The 22,588-nt window shown below is 43.1% G+C and overlaps 3 protein-coding genes across 4 annotated transcripts in view; all 3 read left to right on the forward strand.

The window, feature by feature from the left end:
• Positions 1 to 8,705, forward strand: part of LOC121322940 (disco-interacting protein 2 homolog A-like) — a 114,920-nt gene extending 106,215 nt beyond the window's left edge. For both annotated transcript variants that reach the window (XM_041263581.1, XM_041263582.1), the window contains 9 exons: positions 72 to 202; positions 568 to 736; positions 996 to 1,166; positions 4,093 to 4,154; positions 4,846 to 4,903; positions 5,364 to 5,438; positions 5,682 to 5,856; positions 6,967 to 7,090; positions 7,437 to 8,705. In XM_041263581.1, coding sequence (XP_041119515.1) covers positions 72 to 202; positions 568 to 736; positions 996 to 1,166; positions 4,093 to 4,154; positions 4,846 to 4,903; positions 5,364 to 5,438; positions 5,682 to 5,856; positions 6,967 to 7,090; positions 7,437 to 7,689 — 1,218 coding nt within the window. In that variant the 3' untranslated portion in view covers positions 7,690 to 8,705. The remainder of the gene's footprint in view (positions 1 to 71; positions 203 to 567; positions 737 to 995; positions 1,167 to 4,092; positions 4,155 to 4,845; positions 4,904 to 5,363; positions 5,439 to 5,681; positions 5,857 to 6,966; positions 7,091 to 7,436) is intronic.
• Positions 8,706 to 11,329: 2,624 nt separating this feature from the next.
• On the forward strand, positions 11,330 to 15,769 carry LOC121322952. The gene is made up of 7 exons (XM_041263602.1): positions 11,330 to 12,201; positions 12,292 to 12,572; positions 12,729 to 13,413; positions 13,532 to 13,742; positions 13,849 to 14,210; positions 14,317 to 14,585; positions 14,798 to 15,769. The coding sequence occupies exons 5-7, from the start codon at positions 14,136 to 14,138 to the stop codon at positions 15,324 to 15,326; spliced, it is 873 nt and encodes a 290-aa protein (XP_041119536.1). The 5' UTR covers positions 11,330 to 12,201; positions 12,292 to 12,572; positions 12,729 to 13,413; positions 13,532 to 13,742; positions 13,849 to 14,135; the 3' UTR covers positions 15,327 to 15,769.
• Positions 15,770 to 17,388: 1,619 nt separating this feature from the next.
• Positions 17,389 to 22,391, forward strand: LOC121322948 (zinc finger protein 239-like). Its single transcript, XM_041263595.1, has 2 exons — positions 17,389 to 17,818; positions 20,083 to 22,391. Exon 2 carries the CDS (start codon positions 20,341 to 20,343, stop codon positions 21,514 to 21,516), a length of 1,176 nt encoding a protein of 391 aa, XP_041119529.1. The 5' UTR covers positions 17,389 to 17,818; positions 20,083 to 20,340; the 3' UTR covers positions 21,517 to 22,391.
• The last annotated feature ends 197 nt before the right edge of the window (positions 22,392 to 22,588 follow it).

Below are 22,588 nucleotides of genomic sequence, written 5' to 3' on the forward strand. Positions count from 1 at the left end.
AATGGCAGTGGACTGACGCTCTCCCCCTCTTCCTCTCCCCCCCACTCGTCCTCTTCCTCCCTCCTCTCCAGATGTCCCACGCTGCCACCAGTGCCTTGTGTCGCTCCATCAAGCTGCAGTGTGAGCTGTATCCCTCTCGACAGATCGCTATCTGCCTGGACCCCTACTGCGGCCTGGGCTTTGCTCTCTGGTGCCTCTGCAGGTACAGTGCAGTGCAGGAGCTGCCTGCACTACAGTGTGTGTGTAATCAGCAAATCTGAATCTGTACCCTGTGATGAAAGCTCTGTTTATTTATTTTCATCTGGAGTGAATGTGTCTCTGGTTGAGTTTCTGTTGCAGTGTGTACTCTGTGATACTATCTCTCAATCTCTCCCTCTCTCTTATTCTGTGTACTCTACACTCTCTCTCTCTCTCTCTCTCTCTCTCTCTCTCTCAGCGTATTCTATTCACTGACTGTCTCTGTGTGTCTCTCACTCTTACTCCTCACTGACTCTTTCAAAATCTCTCTCTCTCTCTCGGCATGTTATCCTTAATGACTCTGTCTCTCTCTCCCCCTCTCACTCACAGCGTGTACTCTGGTCACCAGTCTATCCTGGTGCCCCCTCTCGAGTTGGAGAGTAACGTGTCTCTGTGGCTGTCTGCAGTCAGTCAGTTCAAGGTTCGCGTCACGTTCTGCTCCTACTCTGTCATGGAGATGTGTACCAAGGGGCTGGGCACACAGACCGACGCACTGCGGGTGAGTCACACTTACTGGGCTGCTTTATTTTATGCTGCTACTTCATTTCAAGATAGTGTATATTCTCAGGAATTCATTGTTTTGTTTAGTGTTGAACTCTGTGTTTTAGTGATTGTGTGTGTCTCTGTCTCCAGGTGAAGGGGCTGACCCTGCCCTGTGTTCCATACTGCCTCCCTCTCTCTCTATCTCTCTCCAGGTGAAGGGACTGACCCTGCCCTGTGTTCAGTACTTACCCCCCTCTCTCTCTGTCTCTCTCCAGGTGAAGGGGGTGAACCTCTCCTGTGTGCGCACATGCATGGTGGTAGCAGAGGAGAGGCCCCGCATTGCTCTCACACAGTCCTTCTCCAAGCTTTTCAAAGACCTGGGCCTGTCTGCCCGAGCAGTCAGCACCACCTTCGGCTGCCGGGTCAACGTGGCTGTGTGTCTGCAGGTGAGCAGGCCAGCGAGCCAGTCTCGTATTGAAATAAACATACAGTACAGGCTCATAACACTGCTCCCTTCAGGCCCTGGGTCCCTAAATGTGGACATAAATGTATGTGTAACACTTAGAAAATGACTTGTGTATAATATTGAAAAGTAGCTTTTATATACAGTGCCAAGAAAGTTTGCGAACCCCAATGATAATTATGGAAATTCCGTAGTTTTACCATGATAGCCTTCTTGAATATCTAGTATGGTTTATATTAACCAATTCCATGTCTTTTGAAACAAAATGATGTATGAATTAGACAAACAATGAGTAATTAAGATTCAGGGTATGTGAAAAAGTAAGTGAACCCCTGGTTTTAGCAGCTCAATTAAGGGGATAATTAGAATCAGGTGTTTTAAATAATTAGGTAGATCTTCAAGGGTGAGCTTGGGAGGCCCCATCCTATATAAAGATCAGAAACTTTGTGAGTTTGGTCTTCACCATACAGGTTTGTGGAAACACGTCATGCCACGATCAAAAGAAATCTCTGAGGACCTCAGAAAAACAATTATTGATGCTCATCAGTCTAAAAAGGGTTATAAAACCATTTCTAAAAATTTGGTGCTCCACCAATCCACTGTCAGACAGATAGTTCAAAAGGAGAAAGTTCAAGACCACAGTCACTCTACCCAGGAGCAGTTTTCCATACCAAAATCTCTCCAAGAACAAACCAGAAAATCATCAAGGAAGTCACAAAGAACCCCAAAGTAACATCCAAGGATCTGCAGGCCACTCTCACCCTGGTTAATGTGAGTGTTCATGACTCAACTATCAGAAAAAGACTGAACAAGAATGGTGCTCATGGAAGGATAGCCAGGAGGAAACCACTGCTCTCTAAAAGAACATTGCTACCAGTCTGAAGTTTGCCAAAGAGCAAATAGATAATCCACAAGACTTCTGTAACAGTGTTCTCTGAACAGATGAGTCAAAGGTAGAACTTTTTGGCCTCAATGAGAAACGTCTGTTTGGCAAAAACCAAACACTGCATTCGAACAGAAGAACCCCATCCCAACCGTCAAGCATGGTGGTGGGAGTGTGATGGTTTGGGGCTGCTTTGCTGCCTCAGGACCTGGACGGCTTGCCATCTTTGACACAACCATGAATTCTGCATTGCATCAGAAGGTTCAAGAAGAGAATATCAGGCCATCTGTCTGTGAGCTGAAGCTGAACCGAAAGTGGATCATGCAGCAAGACAATGATCGTAAACATATAAGCAGATCTACAAAAGAATGGCTGCAGAAGAAGAAATTCTGCGTTTTAGAATGGCCTAGTCAAAGTCCGGACCTAAACCTTATCGAAATGTTGTGGCAGGACCTGAAGCGAGCTGTCCATGCAAGGAAGCCCTCAAATGTCACAGAGCTGAAGCAGTTCTGTAAGGAGGAATGGGTCAAAATTCCTCAAAACCGATGTGGGAGACTGACCAACAGTTACAGGAAATGCTTAGTTGAAGTCATTGCTGCTCAAGGGGGTGCCACCAGTTACTGAATCTAAAGGTTCACATAATTTTTCACACATGGATATTGAATGTTGAATCATTTGTGGATAAATAAATGTTCAAGTATCATGTTTTTATTATCATTATACTAAAGTAATACAAAAATGACTACAAAAGATTTAAACATGAGTAGTTTTTCGAGATTTACGATTATACTGTGTTTACAGTATAATCGTAAATCTCGAGAAACTACTCACTTCTAAATCTTTTGTAGTCATTTTTGTATTACTTTAGTATAAATACATGTTAATTTGGATTCATATGTTGTTTTTTTCTGACTTTATGTGAACGAAAAGACACACATTTGCCCGTTTTCCCATTGGAAATGTGCTATTTTGAAATATCACTGTCCTGGTCACAAAAGCAAAGTTTGTGGGGAATAATAGCCATTTTCTGTACTTTTGAGGCATAAGCAATTAGGAAATAACACTTACTACCCAGGAACAAAAAAAAAAAAAAAAAAAAATTGTTACACGGTGTAATCTCCAGTCATTAGCGTGTTGAGAGACACGATACTCTCTTCATGGGCACGGAAAGGTTCAGCAAGGGACGGCAGCTAAAGTATATTGCTGTGTTGTGTTATTACAGTTGTACTACAAAAAGAGTAATAGGTGGTGGCTGCAGTGAATTGTAAGAAAACAATTCCTGTGACATTGTAGACCAAGAGAGTGATTGGCAGGTCACCCCCAGATGGAATTATTTTCTTGTAGTCTTGTCTGCTATTATTATTATTATTATTATAATACATGGGTGTTACAAAGGAGAACGACAAGTGTTGAGTTGAACAGTGACAGACTAGGATTGAGATGATGTACTGTAGAGCAGTATTGTAATGAGTTTGTGGAACTGGGATTGACTGGGAAAGGGATCCATCAAAAGAAAGCAGCTTCATTATTACCACAGACTGGACCCTGGGTCATTAATTATGTGTGGAAAGAAACTGAATGCAAGGTTCTAGAAACTCGTCACAAACCAGAGCATTCGCACAACCATCATATCCTGTTTGTTTGAATACGCCTCAAAGACACAAGGTTCAGCTGAAGAGTTCCCATTTAAAATGCCTTTCAACTGGTCCCAGTGGCAGACGGATACAGTGTGTTATATGAGGTCTCATCCAGGAAATCTATTATACATCATATAATCCCCCTATATTATATCTGTTAGACAGTTTGGTTATTTTATTTGCTGTCGGTAAGGAGTATTTAGTTTGACTGCAGTCCCGTTCTAGACCGCTCTGGAAAAGGGGGTCAAACTCCTATTGTGAGTGCTGAGAGTTTGCCTCCCTATGCCACTAATGCTGCCCCTGCATCACATTCAGCACTTTTCATGTATGAATGGAGACACCCTGGTTGCCGTTCTCTGAGCAGTTTGTCTTCTCTGTGTGTTTTCCAGGGTACAGCGGGTCCGGACCCCACCACAGTGTACCTGGACATGAGAGCTCTGCGCCACGACAGGTACTGCGCCCCACCTGAAGTTCAGACACGGGCATTGCTGTTAATAGTTGATGGAAAACAGGTTCTAGAAATCTGAACATCTGAGAAACCTCTCTGCCCCTTTGTAAACGTTTACCACAGTAAAGCCACAGCACAGTGCACACACGTTAAAGCTAAATAAGCATTTGGAAGCACAGAGAGGTATGGTAAAGCATATTCATTAACATGTCAAACCAAGATGTATTATAGTAAATGCATAGTATTACTATGGGAAAAGCATAGGGGTGAAACTGCAAAAATACTGTGGTAAACTTTTATAAGGGCAGAGCAGCCCTGAATGATACATTAAATGCTACAGTAATTACATCATCATGTTTAATGCCATGAGCTTTGGTAGTACTTTTTAAAAAAACATTTCCATAAGAAATCACCCTTGTTCATTTTAATGCTAAAAACCCCCCAAAAAACTAAGCACCCTGTTGTTTCGTTGTCTCTCCCGAAATCTTGTGCTAGAGCATGCTTCAGCCCAGGTGGTGTTCATGTGCGTAACTGGTTGCTGTATAAAGCTGAGGTAGTATGTGAAATCGAATTGAATAATAGAAAATGTGGTTATCCAGCACTGTGCACTCAGCCTTTTGTGTGTACAGTAACTCTGCATGTGTTCACTTGTTCTGCAGATAGAGTAATGTTGGTGTGTGTTTGTGTTGTTTAGGGTTCGATTGGTTGAGAGAGGCTCCCCACACAGCCTCCCACTGATGGAGTCAGGAAAGGTAAGCACAGCGACGGCACCTTCCTCTTACAGACCTGTACTTACGTCACACTGAGCGTCACACTTCTATCTAGAGAACCACTCATCTTATTGGGAAAATTTGTTCAGGACATTCTTTTATTTAGTAATCTGGTTTCTGTCTGCAAGGATTGAAGTAAGACTCCTAGTGCATTGCAGGTTCACCCATTCCAGGTTTTAATATAAACTTGATTAGCCACAGTGTGTCTTATTAAACTCACAGTGAAACCAGGAATGGATCAAACTGCTTTGCAATGAGAGCTTTATTTCCATCCGTGTCTGTATGAAAGTCACATTGTGATGGAACTTGGTGAGGACATTTCTTAGCACAGATCTGAGTGTGTCACACTCTTGTGTGCACGGTGATTCTCATTTGTTTTCTCCTGCCTCTTATATTGTGATGTTGTTAAAAGAAACCTGTCTGTTCCACCCCTGTAATGCAGATCCTGCCCGGTGTGAGGGTTATCATTGCGAACACGGAGACTAAAGGACCACTGGGAGACTCACACTTAGGAGAGGTAAGAGCGAGTCTGCAGGCTGTGTGACTGAGCCATATGTACCACACCGTGTTTATCCTGACTAAACTTCCTCTTCCTGTATGTCAACGACTGAACGTTTTCTATCTTAAACCATCTGAGTCTGTTCATTCCAGATTCCTTATTCCACATTCCAGCTCACAGTAATGGAATAAACTGCTGTGCAGCGGGAGCTTCAGTATTCTGCAGGTGTTGTGCTCCTCACGCTGTCTCCTCTGTGTGTAGATCTGGGTGAGCAGCCCTCACAACTCCACCGGCTACTACACCGTGTATGGGGAGGAGGCTCTGCACGCCGATCACTTCAGCACCAAGCTGAGCTTCGGAGACATGGCCACAGTGTGGGCACGCAGCGGCTACCTGGGCTTCCTGCGCCGCACCGACCTCACCGACGCCAGCGGGGGTAAGAACGCCCCCCCCCCCCCCCCCCCCCCCGGAAATACGGCCGGCACAGCGAGGGTTCCATGCAACAGAGCACACTTTCCAAACTGAGTGGCAGAATACCATGTTGATAGAGACATTCTGTAATAGAGTAATACAAAATGTGTTCGTAAATGTTATCCAACTTTTAAATGTAAATTCAGTCAATTATTAAGGTATGTGTATAGTTCAAGACAATTATGTGTGTGTGTGTGTGTGTGTTTGTATCTATTAATTGCATACTGTGGAAGAGTGACTGAGGTATACTCTATAAACAGGCAGGAGACAGGGTATGCATTGGCAACACAGGTAATTATTTTATTAATTTCCCACACAGGGATAATTGACAATTGTAAACACAAAAAAATAACCAAAATAACCCTAGCTTGTGCTTGAGCGCTAACTACAGAATGTCTTCTTGTCTTTGACTGAGGTCAGGATGGCTGAGCTGTTTCCCTGACAAGAAAACGTGCTGTAATAGGTGTTTCATTCCACACAGGAAGTATACGCACAGAAATGTTGTGGTACACACAGTAACCACGACAGGTGGTTTTAGAACAGAGATGGTAAACGTTCACTATTGTAATTGAAAAACTCACACAGTTGTCTTCAGCATTGAACACACTTCCACTTCTCCTCTCCACCCTCAATGAACCACAAAGACAATCTTCCTTTTATACAGCTGTTAGTTATCTTAATAGCACTTTAAAGATAAGGTTCAATTAACACACAATCAGTACTTATTAGCACCTTAACCACCATTATCCTTATCAGTTAAACAAGTACCTATACCGTACACACAGATCTACAGAAAACAGTGGCATCTGTGGAGAAACCAGAGATTACGTAAGTCCAGGAAACAAGGCTAACCTATTTAATTTTAACCACTTCACCACAGTACATATATACATACACAGTATTTATTTTTTTATTTTTTTATTGCAATTGAACAGGTGGGATGTTAATTGTTCATTTTACCCACTAAAGATTTTTGCAATATCCACTGGCAACACAGTTACAACATTTGTTTTGTTGTGTTACTGTGGCACTGGGTGCTGTTGCTGATGCGGCTGGTTCATTTTTTGTTCTGCAGAGAGGCACGATGCCCTGTACGTGGTGGGATCCCTGAATGAGACGCTGGAGTTGCGGGGGATGAGGTACCACCCCATCGACATAGAGACCTCCGTGATCAGAGCACACAAGAGCATCGCAGAGTGGTAAGGGCTGCAGACACTCAGACAGGCACACGTGGGCAAACACGCTTACTAGGAGCAGCCTGAGGCTGAAATGCCATGTATAACAGAGTAAATGTTTTAAAAAAAGAATAAAAAAAGGCACCAAAATGTTACTTAAAGGTTTCAACAGTGTGATCTCTTTAAAAACACACTGCCTCCATCTGGCCACATGTGCTCCTGCATTGATCTAGTAGAGATCTTGTAGCCAGCTGGGTTTAATGGAGGTGGGTTTAAAATCCAGATGTTGCATGCTTATAAAAATGATTTGACAACTAGGAATGAGTGCTCTAAGTGTTTCTCTTTCTCTGCAACTCTCTCCCCCTGTCAGCGCGGTGTTCACCTGGACAAACCTGCTCGTGGTGGTGGTGGAGCTGGACGGCTCGGAGCAGGAGGCGCTGGACCTGGTGCCGTTGGTCACCAACGTGGTCCTGGAGGAGCACTACCTCATCGTGGGCGTGGTGGTGGTGGTGGACCCTGGCGTGATCCCCATCAACTCCCGGGGGGAGAAGCAGCGCATGCACCTGCGGGACGGCTTCCTGGCGGACCAGCTCGACCCCATCTACGTGGCTTACAACATGTGAGGGAGCAGGAAGCAGCACCAAGACACACACCAGGACTACTTACTGACAGCAAATGAACCTCCCTGCTTTTTCACCCACACCTTAGGATGTGCAGCTTTTTCTTTGGTGTACAGAATTTCCATTTTAGACTGTGGACAATTTTTTTTTTTTTTTTTTTTTTTTACATTTTATTTTGAATGCCAATATCGATTCCCAGATGCTCTGCCCTCCAGTTGGAGCCCAGTGGAGTCAGACTCCAGACTAAATCATTTCCCTGCTTCGCTCCCCTTGCATTCTATGGGTTGTTTTCCAGAGGATGGACCCCCCTCCCCCCTCAACATGCTTGGGTGTATTTTGGCACAATTTCATTTCCAGGAATCTTTCAAGATTGGTACCAAGATCAACACAGTGAATGAGGGCCAAATCAGGACTTTGTTTGCTTGCAGCAATATGAAGACTGTGAATTTTATTATTTTATTCCACAAAAAAGTGTTCGCTTTTTATGAACAAGTTTATCCATGATGCTTTTTATTTAATATTGCCCATCTCCCACGAGATGCTATAGTTCTGTATTTAATTAATTTACTGTTGTTTTTCAGTTTTTTAATATTAAGCTAAGCCGGACGAATGATAAAAAGATTTCAGAAACTGTTTGAGTTTAAGATGGACTGTGGAAGCAACACACACAGTACAGCCTGCTCCCTGACTCCATGCTGTAGCTCTGCTGTTAGCTTGTATGCATTGTAGACTAGTCTTTGACTCGTCTTGTAATTATGTACAGATCTTGCGTAACTTATGATTGTGATTGTGGAAGTGGGCGTGGCTGCCGCTGGACTGACAGACATTCAGTTAGCTGGATGACCTGACTCGCCTACAGTTTAAATGTTGTAGTCTTTGTTTTATAGCTCAAAACAAACAAAAATAAGACAACAACAAAAAAAGCCTTGTAAGATTTTGTATTAAGAAATTGGTGACAGTGAGACTGGACTGGTTGCCTTGTAAAACAGAAAGCACATTAAAACATTTTAAAATGAAAACGTGCCTCTTGGTTTCCTGTAAATAGTATTCCCTGAAAATACCCGTTTCCTGTTGTAGTAAACAAACACTGCTTACTTTCTGTTTTCTGGACATTTCAGAATGGTCACTGTCCAGTAAAAAATAAATAAAAAATGCTACAGTTCTTGCAATTTACAACCACCATCTCTTCACGTGTTAACAAAACATTGTATCAGAGATGTTATTCCCCTTACACAGGGATGCTGTGTTTTTGTTCATTAACACAGATATGAATACAGCACACAGAAAAACATAAATAAATACATACATAAATATATTGTCATAAGCACTCTGTCATCTGTAAGTCTGTGATTGAAAGTGATCTGTTAATAAGAGTTCTAATTAAAATACCAGGATGTCTCCGATGAGGTTCAACATATTTCAACACAGCCACTGTGTAAACGGGTAAGGTTGCTGTTATTGTCAATATATAGATGATTGTTTAACTTTAACAGTGTGATCCACACAATGGTGTGTCTTACTGCATGCCAGAGCAGGAAGTGCTGGAGACCAGTCATGAGCCCGATTTGAGGATTCACACTGAGCGTCTGAAGCATCAAAATACATGAACTGTTAGACGCATCATTCCTCTTTGCAGAGCAGGAAGTGCTGGAGACCAGTCACTTGAGTCTGATTGAGGATTCACACTGAGCATCTGAAGAGAGCAGGAAGTCTCAACCAGCTGATTTTTATTAGTATTATAAAGTGTTTTGTGGAAATTAAAAATGCTAGGGTTTACATGAGCACATTTTATAACAAATGTGAACTGGGCTTTTTATGATTTTTTAAAATGTTTATTTTATTTTTTGATATTGATTCACACAGTCTACTCCTGGTAATAAATTCCTCATGTACTCCTTTATACGTTCCAGACATAACATTACACATGTCAAAGCAGTACAGACCATTTATATTTCCATTGATAGGTACTTTGACATGTCTACACAGCAGTAAAGATGGTCAGTTATACAGCAGGATCACAGTAAATGCAGTGTACCAAAATGTAGGCACTGTATATTTTAATTAAAAAAAAAAAAAAAAAAAAAAAAAAAAACTTAGCATCTCCGTGACTTCACACACCATTTCCCCCCATCCTCTGTGATTGTGAACAAATTTACTGTGACTGCTCTGAGATTTTTAGTAAAAATTTTAGTGACAAAATCCTAGCTTTACTTATCAGTTATTAAAATAGGAATCACAAACAAAAAATGTCACTCCTCAATCAAAAAGATTGAGGTTAACTTGTCATAAATATTGAGAGGAATTTACCACAGAATGGTCATTCATTTTAAAAAAGTGAGTCTCAATCTCACATCTACTGTGAATTCTGCTGAACAGACTTCTCTGTGAAACATGATGGCCATCATGACTGTATCACTCATAGGTAGGAAGAAACATCAGCAATAAGCAAAATCTGACACTCCCCTTTACTGTATGTTTGTGCAAATCGGTTTTGAGGTTTAACTCTCTTTAAATAATGAATTACTTATTGGTTACTACATTGTGTTTTGATAGTTGCAGGGAAGTAAAAATGTAAATAAAAAAAAAATTGTTAAACCTTTCTTGAGATGTTATTTTTATAAAGTTTTGAGATTTAATAGCACTTACTCTTCATTTCTAGTATTTAAATCCAGAATAAATAGAATTCCAAATTAAAAAAAAAAAAAAAAAAAAAAAAAAGTATTGAAGTATTTTTGTTGGGGTTGTTAATTTGTAAATGCCATGTGTTTACAATTACCAAACATTGGTGGATATTGGGCCAATAGGAATAGACTGTTCCAACATTGGGCCAATCGGAACACAGTGTCTAACATTTGCCCAATCGGAACACAGTGTTCAAACATAGGCGGCCAATCAAATCTCGCGGAGCCTGTTCCAACTTTGGAAGGGGCGGCGATTCAAAAGAAATAACTCATTCTCAACTGCATGTAGACAAAGAGGTAAGTTTTAATTTTTGACGAGTTTTTTTATCCATATTTAAATGTTATTTTTCAAATTTTATTTTAAATTACTGACACAAAGTATGTCGAATGTATAACCTTTTAGTGGAATGGTGTAATTTTTGGCCGAATAATAACGCTATATTGTCAAGATTTACTATGATTTAATGCGAGTTCAACTTTGTTTTCGCCGATTTGTAGACTTTTGACCGTTTGTTTTTTGGTATTTTGTTAATGTTTTTTTCAATGATAGCTTTATCACAGTGTCTAAAACCTGCCATTGGGAAACCAAAAAAAAAAAAAAGTAAGCAACGCGTATTCGACTTTGTGTTTAGTTATGCAGTACTACTATTTCGTCGAGATCAAGCGTTTATCATTCAGTAATGTATTGATTTGTTGTACTTGTATTACCGTGTAGTATTGGGCTTTATATATTTAGCTATACATACCATTTCGTCGAGATCAAGCGTAATATTGTAAGTTATTGCTTTTGATCTATTTCAACGTTTATCGTACTTTATTTGTAACATTTTACATTTACTGTAATGGGTACTTTTTAAATCAGTGTATTATCTATATAAAGTGTGTTAACTAGGTAATATCAACTAATTTCTAATACCTAATCTCCATGTAAAATTAAAATTGTCTTTCCTTCACAGAACGGATTTAACTCTAACGAAGGTAAAGGTAAGTGCCTCCTCTCTATAGCCTAGCAGTGTAAAATCAATTGTAGCTACTGCATGCGTCTGATTACAGATCCTATTATTAATGGTGCATACGCTCCATATAGTTTTTTTTATTAACTCACATTGACATTCTTAAAAGCTGAAATGCTACTTCATTCATCACCCCCTTTATTTATTTTCAAAAATGTACTTGCTTATTGAATTCATTGTAATTTAAAAATTATCAGTGTATCATCATATGTCAGAAAATATCTAGGAGATTAGCTTAATCAACTTGGTTCTTTATAATAAGTACTAACATGTAAGATGTATTCCAGTTAAGAAAAATGGAAGGAACCCCTGCCTTTAGAAGGGTGCCAGGGTCCGAGGACCTGCTCCTCCAGCCCTCGCCCGAAGCTGCCGGTTTCTCTGCGGCCATTGAGGCGGCCACTGTGAGCTTTGTGGCGAAGGCACCGGAAGAGGTCCAGAAGGGTGCCGTGACCCATGTTGTGTCGCAGGTAAGAGACCCCGGGAACAACATGCTGGTACTCGGCCAGAGTACCGTGCAGTTCGGTAAGTACCGGGGTCAAACCTTGACAGTGGCTCCTGACAAACGACGTGGGCTACGCTGTGTCTATGATGACCATCCCCCAGAGGGAGCGGGAGGGTGACATGTCACCCTACATGGCCAACAAGGACGCCCTGACTAGCTACGCCTGTGCTTTCCCTGACTTTGCCTCGACTCTCAGGGACCGGAGAGCACAGGATGTAGCCCAGCCCAGTCAGGAGGACCTGCACCTTGTGGCCTTTGGGGTGCATAAGGATCTCGCCTGGAGGGATCTGTACGAGGCTATGGACAAGGAGAAGAGAGGGTTTGTATAGCACAATTATTAATTAAATTTTTTACTATGTAACCAAAAATTCAGACACAAGTATAGGACTCTGTGTGTTATGTCTCGCAGCTACGTCAAATGTCTCTGGTGTCAGACACACCAACCCGGAACGCAGATGGAGGCACTCCAGAAATACATCCTGCGGAGAGACTAGGAGTCCCTGTCCCCTGCGTCGTCACAGGCCGAGTCTTCGCAGGCTGTCCTCGCTCAGCTTCCTCCCTCCTAGCCTGCTTCCTCTCAGCCTGGGGCCTCGCAGTTGTCCCCGACCCCTGCGCTCTCACCACTGGTGAGCAGCCGGCGTCTGCCTCCAAACATGCCGAAGGTCGTGCCTTGCACACCTTCAGCTCAAGGTAGGTATTATACTTAATTTCACTTTATTTCATGTGCATGTCTTCTATGTTACATGTGTATATTTTTTTCTACTTTCCAAGGGTGTCCAAGCGCCAGCTTGGAAAAAAAAAAAAAAACAAAGATTGCTGAATACTGTTGATTGTATCTGTTTTCAGGTGACAAAGAAGATCGTGGGTGCTGCTGCTGGCACGGCTGCCTGGTCCACCAACGTGGGGAACGAGTTTGGGCAGGTCCTCATGTCTGTGCCGACCTCTTATGAGGACGAGGGCCTGCTCCCCATGGCTGCCGGGCTGATGCAGTGGTACCAGAAAGCCGGCAAGGCTCCCCTTCAGCTCCTCTACGTGTACCGTGACTGCTGCTCCATCGGCGGGGGGTCGAAGACTGCCGCTGTCTGCCTCCATCTTTCAGTGGGCCGAGGAGGACGTTGCCCTACTGATGAAGGCCAAGCGGTCGGACCTCGAGGGGAAGCAGCGGGTGTTGGGCCTGACTGACGCCGAGATCTCGAACCGCATCTCCAAGAAGGAGCTGGTTCGCCACTGTGGCCGCTGGACTCGGGGAGCAGAGGAGACGGCACGGCTCTTGGAGGAGCTGATTGAGACCTTTGACAGCAAGAAGGGTTGGGACAAGATGGGCATCCCGCTGCTGGACCACGACTGCATCCAGGCCATCTGGCAGGTGCAGAGATGTCACCTCCACTGCATCCAGGACCCCCAGGTGTACAGTTGTACACCAAGATCGGGCAGATCACCAAGGGAGGCGTGACGCTGCCGGTCTACCGCTGCACACGTGGGTTGACTTCCTTGGAGTCCTTCCATCTCCACCTCAACCACTTCATCCAAGGTAAATAACCAACAGTGAAGTGTACTCTATCTTTTATGAAGTTGTGTCGTGAAAGCCAATTTCCATCCTTTTGTGTTTTTTCAGTATTAGAGTGGGTGTTTTCTCTTGTGTTTTTCAGGTAGCAGTGTAAGTGCCATGCACTTTCAGGCATACCTGCTGGAGGGGCTGGTGAGGTGGAAGGAGGACCGCGCTGCAGCGGCAGTGGAGGGACTAAGACAGGTCCTGCACTGCTACAGTGGCTCCCTGCAGCACGCCCTCAACCGATTTGAGCCAGAAACTTCTTGGCTGCAGTCTGGTTGAGGATTTCACCAAGCCTGGCGAGTATACAGGTATGTAACAGCATTTACTTCTTAAGCATTTACTTCTCAACTGCTTATAACTGTGTCTACAAAAACAATAAAGCTGCTTACTTTTGTTTTATTTTGTATTTGGCAGGAGAGCTCCTTGGAGTTGAGTACCTGTACTCGCAAACAGGCAGCGTGCTGCAGGCCGTCGTCTTGGAACCGGACACTCCGGACGAGGCTGCAGATGAGGATCCAGATGTCGAGGATGAGGGGTTTGAGGGTGACGATGAGGTCGAAGACCCCACCATCCCCGGCCTCGTTCACCCGCTGGCAGAGCCACCTGCGCCCCGAGTCTCAGTCCTTCCGATCCTGTCGGCAGTCCAGTCCGGTCAAGTCGATGTCTTGTGGCCTTTGTCGCTCTGGAAATGCCAGCATCAGATGTCTCCCCTTGCATCTCCTCCGACTTCTTGTCAGGCTCTCACTCCTGCTGGTTCACCTGTGAGAGATTCTGAGGTGAGACTAATGCATAGATGTTCAACATATTCCTTTTTGCATACTGTTACACAAGCCATAATCTGCGCTAATACATGTCTAAGTACAATTTTATTTTTGTTTCCAGGAGTCACATGGACCTGATGGTGCTCCCGGGTACCAGCATGTCCAGCGCCTGGCCAGCAGTCTGGTGAGACTGCGTGGGTCGCTCTTCCTGACGGAGCAGCAGGTAGATGAGCTTGTTGAGCTATGGCGTCTCCTCGCTGACGGAGATAAGCAGTGCCTCATCCTCAGGGACTACTCCCAAGTCCGAGAGCTGGTGCTGGGCAGCCCGAGACTCATGGAGAAGACCACCCTCCAGCTGTTCCAGTTGAATCAGCACACCCTGTCTCAATGGTAAGTTTTGTCTCTTGACTGGATACTGATGACATTACACCTCAAAGCATAGTGGTGAGATGTCCATTAAGAATGATAACATCTCGCTCACTATACAATTTGAGGTTAAAGGCTGAAAGAAAAACACACAATCTACACAACTACCACAAACAAGTGACTCTGTTTTTGTTGAAACATAAAACTGACAATTTCATGCATTTGCTGTGTTTCAGGCACAACAAACGGCAAAAGGGGCAGAAGCAGGCTGTCCTTCAACTGGGGGTGGAGCCCTCTAGCGCCAGCGCAGTAGACCCAGAGCCTCAACCCCAGCCGCACCCGCTGCTACAGGAGGGCGTGACTTACAGCCACCAGCTGCATGCCATTCCATGCCCCCCAAACACAGTGGGTGAGGCAAAGCAGCAGAAACTCCCTGGGGCCACTGCGCAGACCGCAGTCCTGGTACCCTCGGCTATCCCTGCGCCACATTCCACTTCTTCAGCTGTTGCTGCTGCTCCTCCTCCTCACGTGTCCAGCACCACCTGCTGGCGACACAGAAAGAGGGCAGAGGAGGAGGTGGGGGGCTCCAACACAGGGAAGAGGAAGTACGAGCGGAAGAGAGCAGAGAACTTATGTTCACTGTGCGGACAGCCAAAGCAGAAGGAGTTCGGCCAGAGCCGCTTTGGCAACGTTGCCTTCTGCTCTGCTTCCTCGGGCAAAACTGTGGCGCAGTGGTTGACTGAAATGCGTGCCAAGAAGAAGTAAGCCCTTCTCCCTCTTTTTTTTTTTTTTTTAAAGCTCCATTTTCTCCCAGTTTTTAAAATATCCAATTATGATTTAAAAACTTTGCCTCAGAACTGCAACTTGCCCCTATTGACTCGGAGAGACTAAGACAAGCACTCCTATCCTCCGAAACAATTCGGTTTTGTGGGGTTTTTTTTTTTTTTTTTTTTGGTGGTGAATTGTTTTCATGTTTTTATTGTTTTATCTGTCTTGTGTACCCCAGCAAACCTATATAGCATTTTATTCAGCACAAGTTGGACTTTCCTCTGGTGAAAGCCCCGATGTGTTAAGCTAATTGAAATATTGAACCACAAGTTGATTTATTTGGGAACTGTTGTGTTTTACTAAACTGTTTTGTAGCCTATTTGATATGTGTTACACACACGGTGCATTTTAATCAGTGTGGGTTTTATTTCGCAGGGAGATTCAGGTCACTCATCACAGTAATTTGTTCTGCATAGCTCTCAGATAGGGTTGTCAACAGGCTCCAGAACCCCGGGACACTAAGGCAGGTCAGGTAACTCACCTCTCTAAACTGCAATGTATTCAACATGTAAATTAAGTGTGCATTGCTTCAGCAGTTTAGTAAATGTATTTAACTGTTTAATTGTGGTAGCGATTCTATTCTGAGAGCCTCGTAACAACGATTAATCCTATTGCTTGAATTTTTTTCATACAGTAAACAATATCTATCAAAATAGTGCAACACTGTGATTTATACATAACTTTGCACTCACTTGCACTCTTTAGTTTAACCTTGTGACAGCAGGTAAAGTTTGTTTGTTTAATATTTCTTGCTTCAGTCAGACTCAGAAAGCCAATCAAGTCTGATTGATGGAAACGATCCTTGCAGGCTTGTTTGTGTTTTTGGTAACAACTAAGTAAACCAATTCACTTAATTTAGCGACAGTTCGCACAATTCACTCACTTTGCTGAATACATTGCAGTTTAGAGAGGTGAGTTACAAAACCCAACTTTCCTTAGTGTCCCGAGATTTTGGAGCCTGCTGCCAACTCTACTCTCTGATCAGGTGCCACAGGTTGAAATGACGTTAAAGAAAATAGGGGTTTACGGCAAAGATGCAGCGCTCCTTTCTTGTAAAGGTAAAGTAAACAGTTCTGTATTTTGACGTTTCTGTTGTGGGGGGAGCGGGCTAGCAGTAAATTGTTTCAAACTGAAATCCTAAGGTTGTATAATGAATAAACACCAACATTATATTTTTGTCAGATATATTTTCAAATGACATTGATAGCTTGTAAAGATATTTTTTCATGTAAAGTAAGCATATATAATACACCCTGATATTGATGTGATACAGCTATCTGAAATGTATTTTTTTTATCAGTTTGTTTCAGATAGTAATGACATCCCAATAAAATGAGCTACACTGTTCTATTATTGTTATTTAACAATATATTGTAATATGGTCCAGGGTGCTGTGTGAGATACTCAACGTCAGAGTGACCAGTAAGCCCACTCATTGGTTGGTATCTGCTCTGACCTGTCATGGAGTGGATATCAGCGTGTATCACACTGTACCCTATATGATAATCTACAATAGTTTACAAAGGTCAGCCTGATAGTTGTATATTAAAGAAACTCTACATATCTGTGCAATGCCAGCAGTCTAAAAACAAAAAAAAAAAAAAAAAACATATGGAATAAAAGACAATCTGCCTTCATTTCCATTTCCCTTGCTGGGCAACTACGATAGCATCCTGTCTATTTGGAGGGTCATGATGTAATGTAAACACACAAACTGGACTATCAACAAGGTCAGTGTATGTGTGTATGTGTTGTGTAGCACCCACACACCCACATATATATGTGTGTATATATTACACCATATATATATATATATATATATATATATATATATATAGATATATTATATATATATATATATATATATATATATAAGAACAGAGCACTGTAAAACAGTGAACACAGGGGAAACATACATCACATGATTATTTATTTAAGTGCAAAACTAATTGTGGGACAATACAAGGCAAACACATACAACGCAAGCCATCAGTACAGTATAATACAAACACTACGTACTGCAACTAAGATGGCGGAAATCAATCTAAGATGTCGCAAAACTGCTTTTCTTGATGAATGTGTAGACGGGCTAGAGGTGGCGACGGTGCCGTAATGTGTGCAAATGTAAACTAAATAAAACGGAGATAAACTGTTAACTATGCGATTGCGGAAGTACTTGGGGGTGATTTAGCAACGTCCTTAAAAAAAAAAAAAAAAAAAAAAAAAAAACTCTGACCGAGAAGAGAATAACCGGTCCGGTACCTGTGGTCCACGAGTGTGAGGCAAACCAGGGATTGGTGCTGCAGCCATTCGATTGCCATCTCCCTTTTCTACTAGAACACCTTGTCAGCTCTTGCCTCAGTGTCCCATATGATCAATACAAAACTCCGGGTTACTTTCTGCATTCGTTAAAACGAAAACGCATCAAAGTAAGTGTCTCTTTCAATGTTGAGAAGGTGTTTTAACACATTTAAACGCTGTCTGGTTGAAACGAGATTTTTTTTTTTTTCAAAGGGAACAGGGCAGCCATTTCATAAACTGCAGTCTCTCCTTACAGTTATAACTAAACCATGCACTCTTATTTAGATTCATATCGTAACACAGTCGGAAACACGGTATTCATGTTCTTTGTGGACTGCATTTTGACATGCACCTTTTTAACAGTTGTTACTAAGAAATCGGAAAAGTATCTCCCACCGGAGTAAATACAATGATTACGAAAGGGAATGCGGCAATGGCTACCATATACCTCCATTCAAGACCGCTCGTACAGTCTGCATCGCACAAGCACAATGGATTTCATCTAGTATCGTACTGTAAAAGGAAAACAAACGTGTTAACTATTATTTAGCTTGGTAGCCGTTGAAGTTTAGCTATTAAACGGCGTCTTGTGGTATACTTTAGGAGACTCTTGACTAGTACAGCGGAAATGCATTCCCCGTTTTATTTGTACAACAAAACAATTCGAAAACCTTTGCGTCGTTAGCGTACCACAGTTACTTGTTTGCATTGTGAAAAATCAAAATGCATTTTTAAGAGATTGTGGGCTGACTTCGCTGTTTGTGGCTTGTTGAAAAAACAGGCAGTGGAACCTGTAGATGAAGCGGGTGAATATAGGCAGAAGACACTGTACAAAAACAATTGAATAATAAATTGACGAGTATAGGCGTTTAAAAGGTGTGTCCCATTACATTTTATTATTATTATTATTATTATTATTATTATTATTATTATAACAACTTAAAAGCCTGTGTTGAAAATATTAACTCCAGGGCTGTTTCATGTAAATATTAACAGACTCAGCATTGCATGTTTCTGTGTTACAGCAATTGTGTTCATAACCTCCCACTGCTGCAGATAGTAGCATCCCCTTTCAGTTAAGCGTGGCAGAGAGACTTCAAGGAGGAAGGGATTTGCTTGTCTTCCTGCAACAACCTTTAGAGCTTGCAAACAAACTGGACACCCGACACAGCTTGTCTTCGGGTGCAGTATGGCAAATTGAAGGGTGGACTCTCCCTTACCGTTAAAATTACTTTTCAGCATTATAAACCAACTGGTCTGTCAGCAGAGATCTCGTCTGATAGAATAGAGTGCACAGAAGCCACAGCTGGGGCACTGATAACTTTTGTATATTTAGCTGAACTGAAAGTAGATGAGTTCAGTTTAGTTTTCATTCAGTGAAAAATTGGCCACAAAAAACAAGTGATATTCATCCCCCATTGCCACAGCTGTATCTGAAAAAGCTGCCAGTAACATGAAAAAGTAGATCACCACATCCTACATTCGCTGTGTGCACTTGGCAAAATGTAAGTGTGACATACAGGCAGATCAACAGAACTTTCCCATGCTTTCAATAGCTTGGGTGCTAAAGTAAATAGAGATTATGGTAATTTTGAATGATGCACTATAACATTAAAGTGGATGAGACCACTTGTGTTTAACACCTATATTTGGAAAAGACTGTATAAATATTAAATGTGTAACTTCACACTGCACACAATACAGCTGAAACATTCGAAAACTTTAACACTTGGAAGGCATTTCGGTCTTTACACTAACTATTAATCCGAGTTTTATGGTAAAGTTTTTCTATACGTAAATTCTTGTTTTTTGGGGTTTTATTGGAGTAAATTCACTCTGCTTGCTGTCAAATTATAGAGTACATCACACGTTAATTGGGGTTTGGGCACAGATTTTTATTAAAGAAGCAGTCCATAATCAGATGCAAGTTCTGCTACCCAGGGATGAAGTCTTAGGACACTGCATAGGAAAGACCACATTTCAACATAACCCTTACTCTGAGTAACTTGTCAAGTTTTGAAAATAATGCCCTGTCGTAAGAACAACCAAAAAAAAAAAGCTTTTATTTCTCAATGCCTGTATATCACAGTAGGCAGTGACAATAGCCTTCACCTGGCTTTGCAAGAACTATTTTACATAGCATTTTCATTGTAGAAAATATAAACACATAAACTGTTATGTTATTTACTTAACTGTTAAATCGAATTGCACACAAACATGTCCACGTAGGGGCTTGCTTGGGTTACATGGTCTACACACAATAGAATCTTTAAAGGGTTCACCGTTTAGACAGAGCAGCTCTGTGTTGTGGCTGCGTTGATGCTCACTACACAATATCTCCTGTAACCTTTCTATCAGCAGGTTCCTAAATTCTTCATTTGGTTTCTTGCAGATACAGAAAAATAAGTTCTCGATGGAAAGGAGACCTAACTGCAGGGAAGGATTTAAAAACAAAAATGTAATACTTTAAAATAAGAGCTGCGTCCACTTCTGTTGAAGATTCTCCTTAGTAAGTTTTGTGACAATTGGACAAGTGGTTCTCTTGATTACATGCTAAAATCTCACAGCAGATGAAAGTGAAACTGGATGGTTGTATGACTTTAAGCACCCAGTAGCACTCGCTTGTATTAGCTCGTTGGACACAATCAAAATGAACAGCAGCAGCAGCAGCTATTCTCTCCCCACGATGGTGCCCAACAGCTCGTTGCTGGACAGCATGTCGGTCTCTCACAGTGCAGGGGGGAGCAGCAGTGGGAGTGACGGGAAGGCTCTGCTGATCAGTAAGCCCTTCAAGTGCTCTGAGTGCGGCCGCTCCTTCTCCCAGCTGACAGGGCTGGAGCTGCACGAGATGTCACACGCGGCGGAGCGGCCGTACCCTTGCGAGCTGTGTGGCAAGACCTTTGCCCAGACCTCGGCGCTCACCAAACACCAGCGCGTACACACCGGCGAGAAGCCCTACCGCTGCCCCGTGTGCGGCAAGTGCTTTGCCCTCTCCTCGGGGCTGGTGCTGCACAAGAGGATCCACACGGGCGAGCGGCCCCACACCTGCCCCGTCTGCAGCAAGACCTTCATCTCCTCCTCCCACCTGGCCTTGCACCTGCGCTCCCACACTGGCGAGCGCAAGTACAAGTGCAGCGTGTGCGGCAAGCTTTTCCTGCAGTCCTCCCACCTGGTGCGACACCGGGCCATCCACACAGGGGAGAAGCCCTTCCGGTGCCCGGAGTGCGGGAAGAGCTTCGGCCGGGCTTCCCACCTCAAGACGCATCGGCGCCTGCACACGGGTGAGAAACCCTTCCGGTGCACACAGTGTGACAAGGCCTTTACGCAGAAGGCGGGCCTCATCATGCACCAGCGCCTGCATACAGGTGAGAGGCCCTTCAAGTGCGACAGGTGTGGCAAGACCTTCCGCTCATCTGGCCACCTGCTTTCCCACCAAGTCCTAGAGTCCAGCGAGCGCAACTTCAAGTGTGCCCAGTGCGTGAAGGCCTTCAAGTCGGCCTCCTCCCTCAAGCAGCACCTGAAGACCCATGAGAGCCGTGAGCCGTTCCGCTGTGGGGTGTGCCAACGCTCCTTTGCGCGCTCCTCCTACCTGCAGCTCCACATGCGCACCCACAGCGGCGAGCGACCCTACCACTGCATGGTCTGCAACAAGACTTACGCCAAGATGGCCACCTTCGAGCGCCACTGCAAGAGGCACCAGCAGCAGGACCAGGAAGAGGAGGAGGAGGAGGAGGAGGAGGAGGAGGAGGATGATGTGAAGCCCTCACCACCCCAGTCTGTCAAGACCAGGGCCAGAGCCAAGGGGAAAGCCAAGAAGGGCAAGTGAACACAGCTACATACCCTGACAGTGCAGCAGGGGCGATATCCTAAAAACAAAATCATTGTATACCAGATAGAGAACACCAGACTCATCTTTATTAGAGTTGGGGCCACCACAAGAGAGGAATCGTGGCAGGAATGGAGTAGTTTCTCAGATAACGGCCGCTGCTATAGCACAGCTGCAGTGGTATCCAGGGGGACAGAACGTGTTCAGGTGCACATAACCTGTGCAGAGATTGCAGTGAAACTGATCTCCCATTCCTTAGCACTTTGAGTTTGACATTCCATACATGACTAATCTGAGCTAAAAGGTGATCTTCTAAAAGAAATACAAATACATATGTATGTGATACACTGCACTCATCATTTCAGAATTTTCCCTAGTTTCCAAAGGTTTCAGCACTAAAGTAACTTATACAGATAGACAACCCTAGGATAACTAACATGTTTTAGCTTCATGTACTGCACAATGAGTTATATTTCCTGTACTACAATAATGGTCTGCACTTTCATAGACCTTGCAATAGGTCTGCGGTGTTGAAAGCTGCACTAGGAATGACCCCCCCCCCCAGAATGTCTGTCTCGTTCAATTCAGTTTTTATATGCCCAACATTGTAGTGTAATACAAGGGCTATTGAGAACATGGATGTTTTTAAGGTTCATTTTTAAATATAGCTTAGAGCTAGACAATCTGTTTGCTAAGTATTTATCAAAGTTAACTACACACAGCTCCAATGTCTGTGAAGTGAGAAGGGCTGTTAAGAGACTGATCTTTCCACATCTTTGAACCAATTCCTATCTTGGAAGTTGGTGGTCAGTCCACACAGTAATGGAAGATGCAGTAAATAAATGCTGTTGTTAATCTATCTATCCATGAAATTATCAGCTTGTAAAGTGACTTTTTTGTGTGATGTGCCTGGTAGTGCATCTAGGTTTTTTTTTTTTTGTTATTTTTTTTGTGTGTTTCCTACATTTAGTTTGTTTGCTTCTTTACATTTTTTGCAACCGTAAAAAACCCTAAATAATGCAATCGTGCTGCTAGTTTGTGCAGAAGTGCTTCTTAGATCAGGTATCATGGT

This window comes from Polyodon spathula, chromosome 11 (genome assembly GCF_017654505.1).
Source record: "Polyodon spathula isolate WHYD16114869_AA chromosome 11, ASM1765450v1, whole genome shotgun sequence".
In the NCBI taxonomy this organism is placed as follows: domain Eukaryota; kingdom Metazoa; phylum Chordata; class Actinopteri; order Acipenseriformes; family Polyodontidae; genus Polyodon; species Polyodon spathula.

Coding starts and splice junctions, on each gene's coding strand:
- LOC121322948 (XM_041263595.1), top strand. CDS start 20,341: ATGAACAGCAGCAGCAGCAGCTATTCTCTCCCCACGATGGTGCCCAAC.
- LOC121322952 (XM_041263602.1), top strand. CDS start 14,136: ATGTCTCCCCTTGCATCTCCTCCGACTTCTTGTCAGGCTCTCACTCCT. Junction 14,211..14,316: donor CACCTGTGAGAGATTCTGAG/GTGAGACTAATG, acceptor TTTTGTTTCCAG/GAGTCACATGGACCTGATGG. Junction 14,586..14,797: donor CAGCACACCCTGTCTCAATG/GTAAGTTTTGTC, acceptor GCTGTGTTTCAG/GCACAACAAACGGCAAAAGG.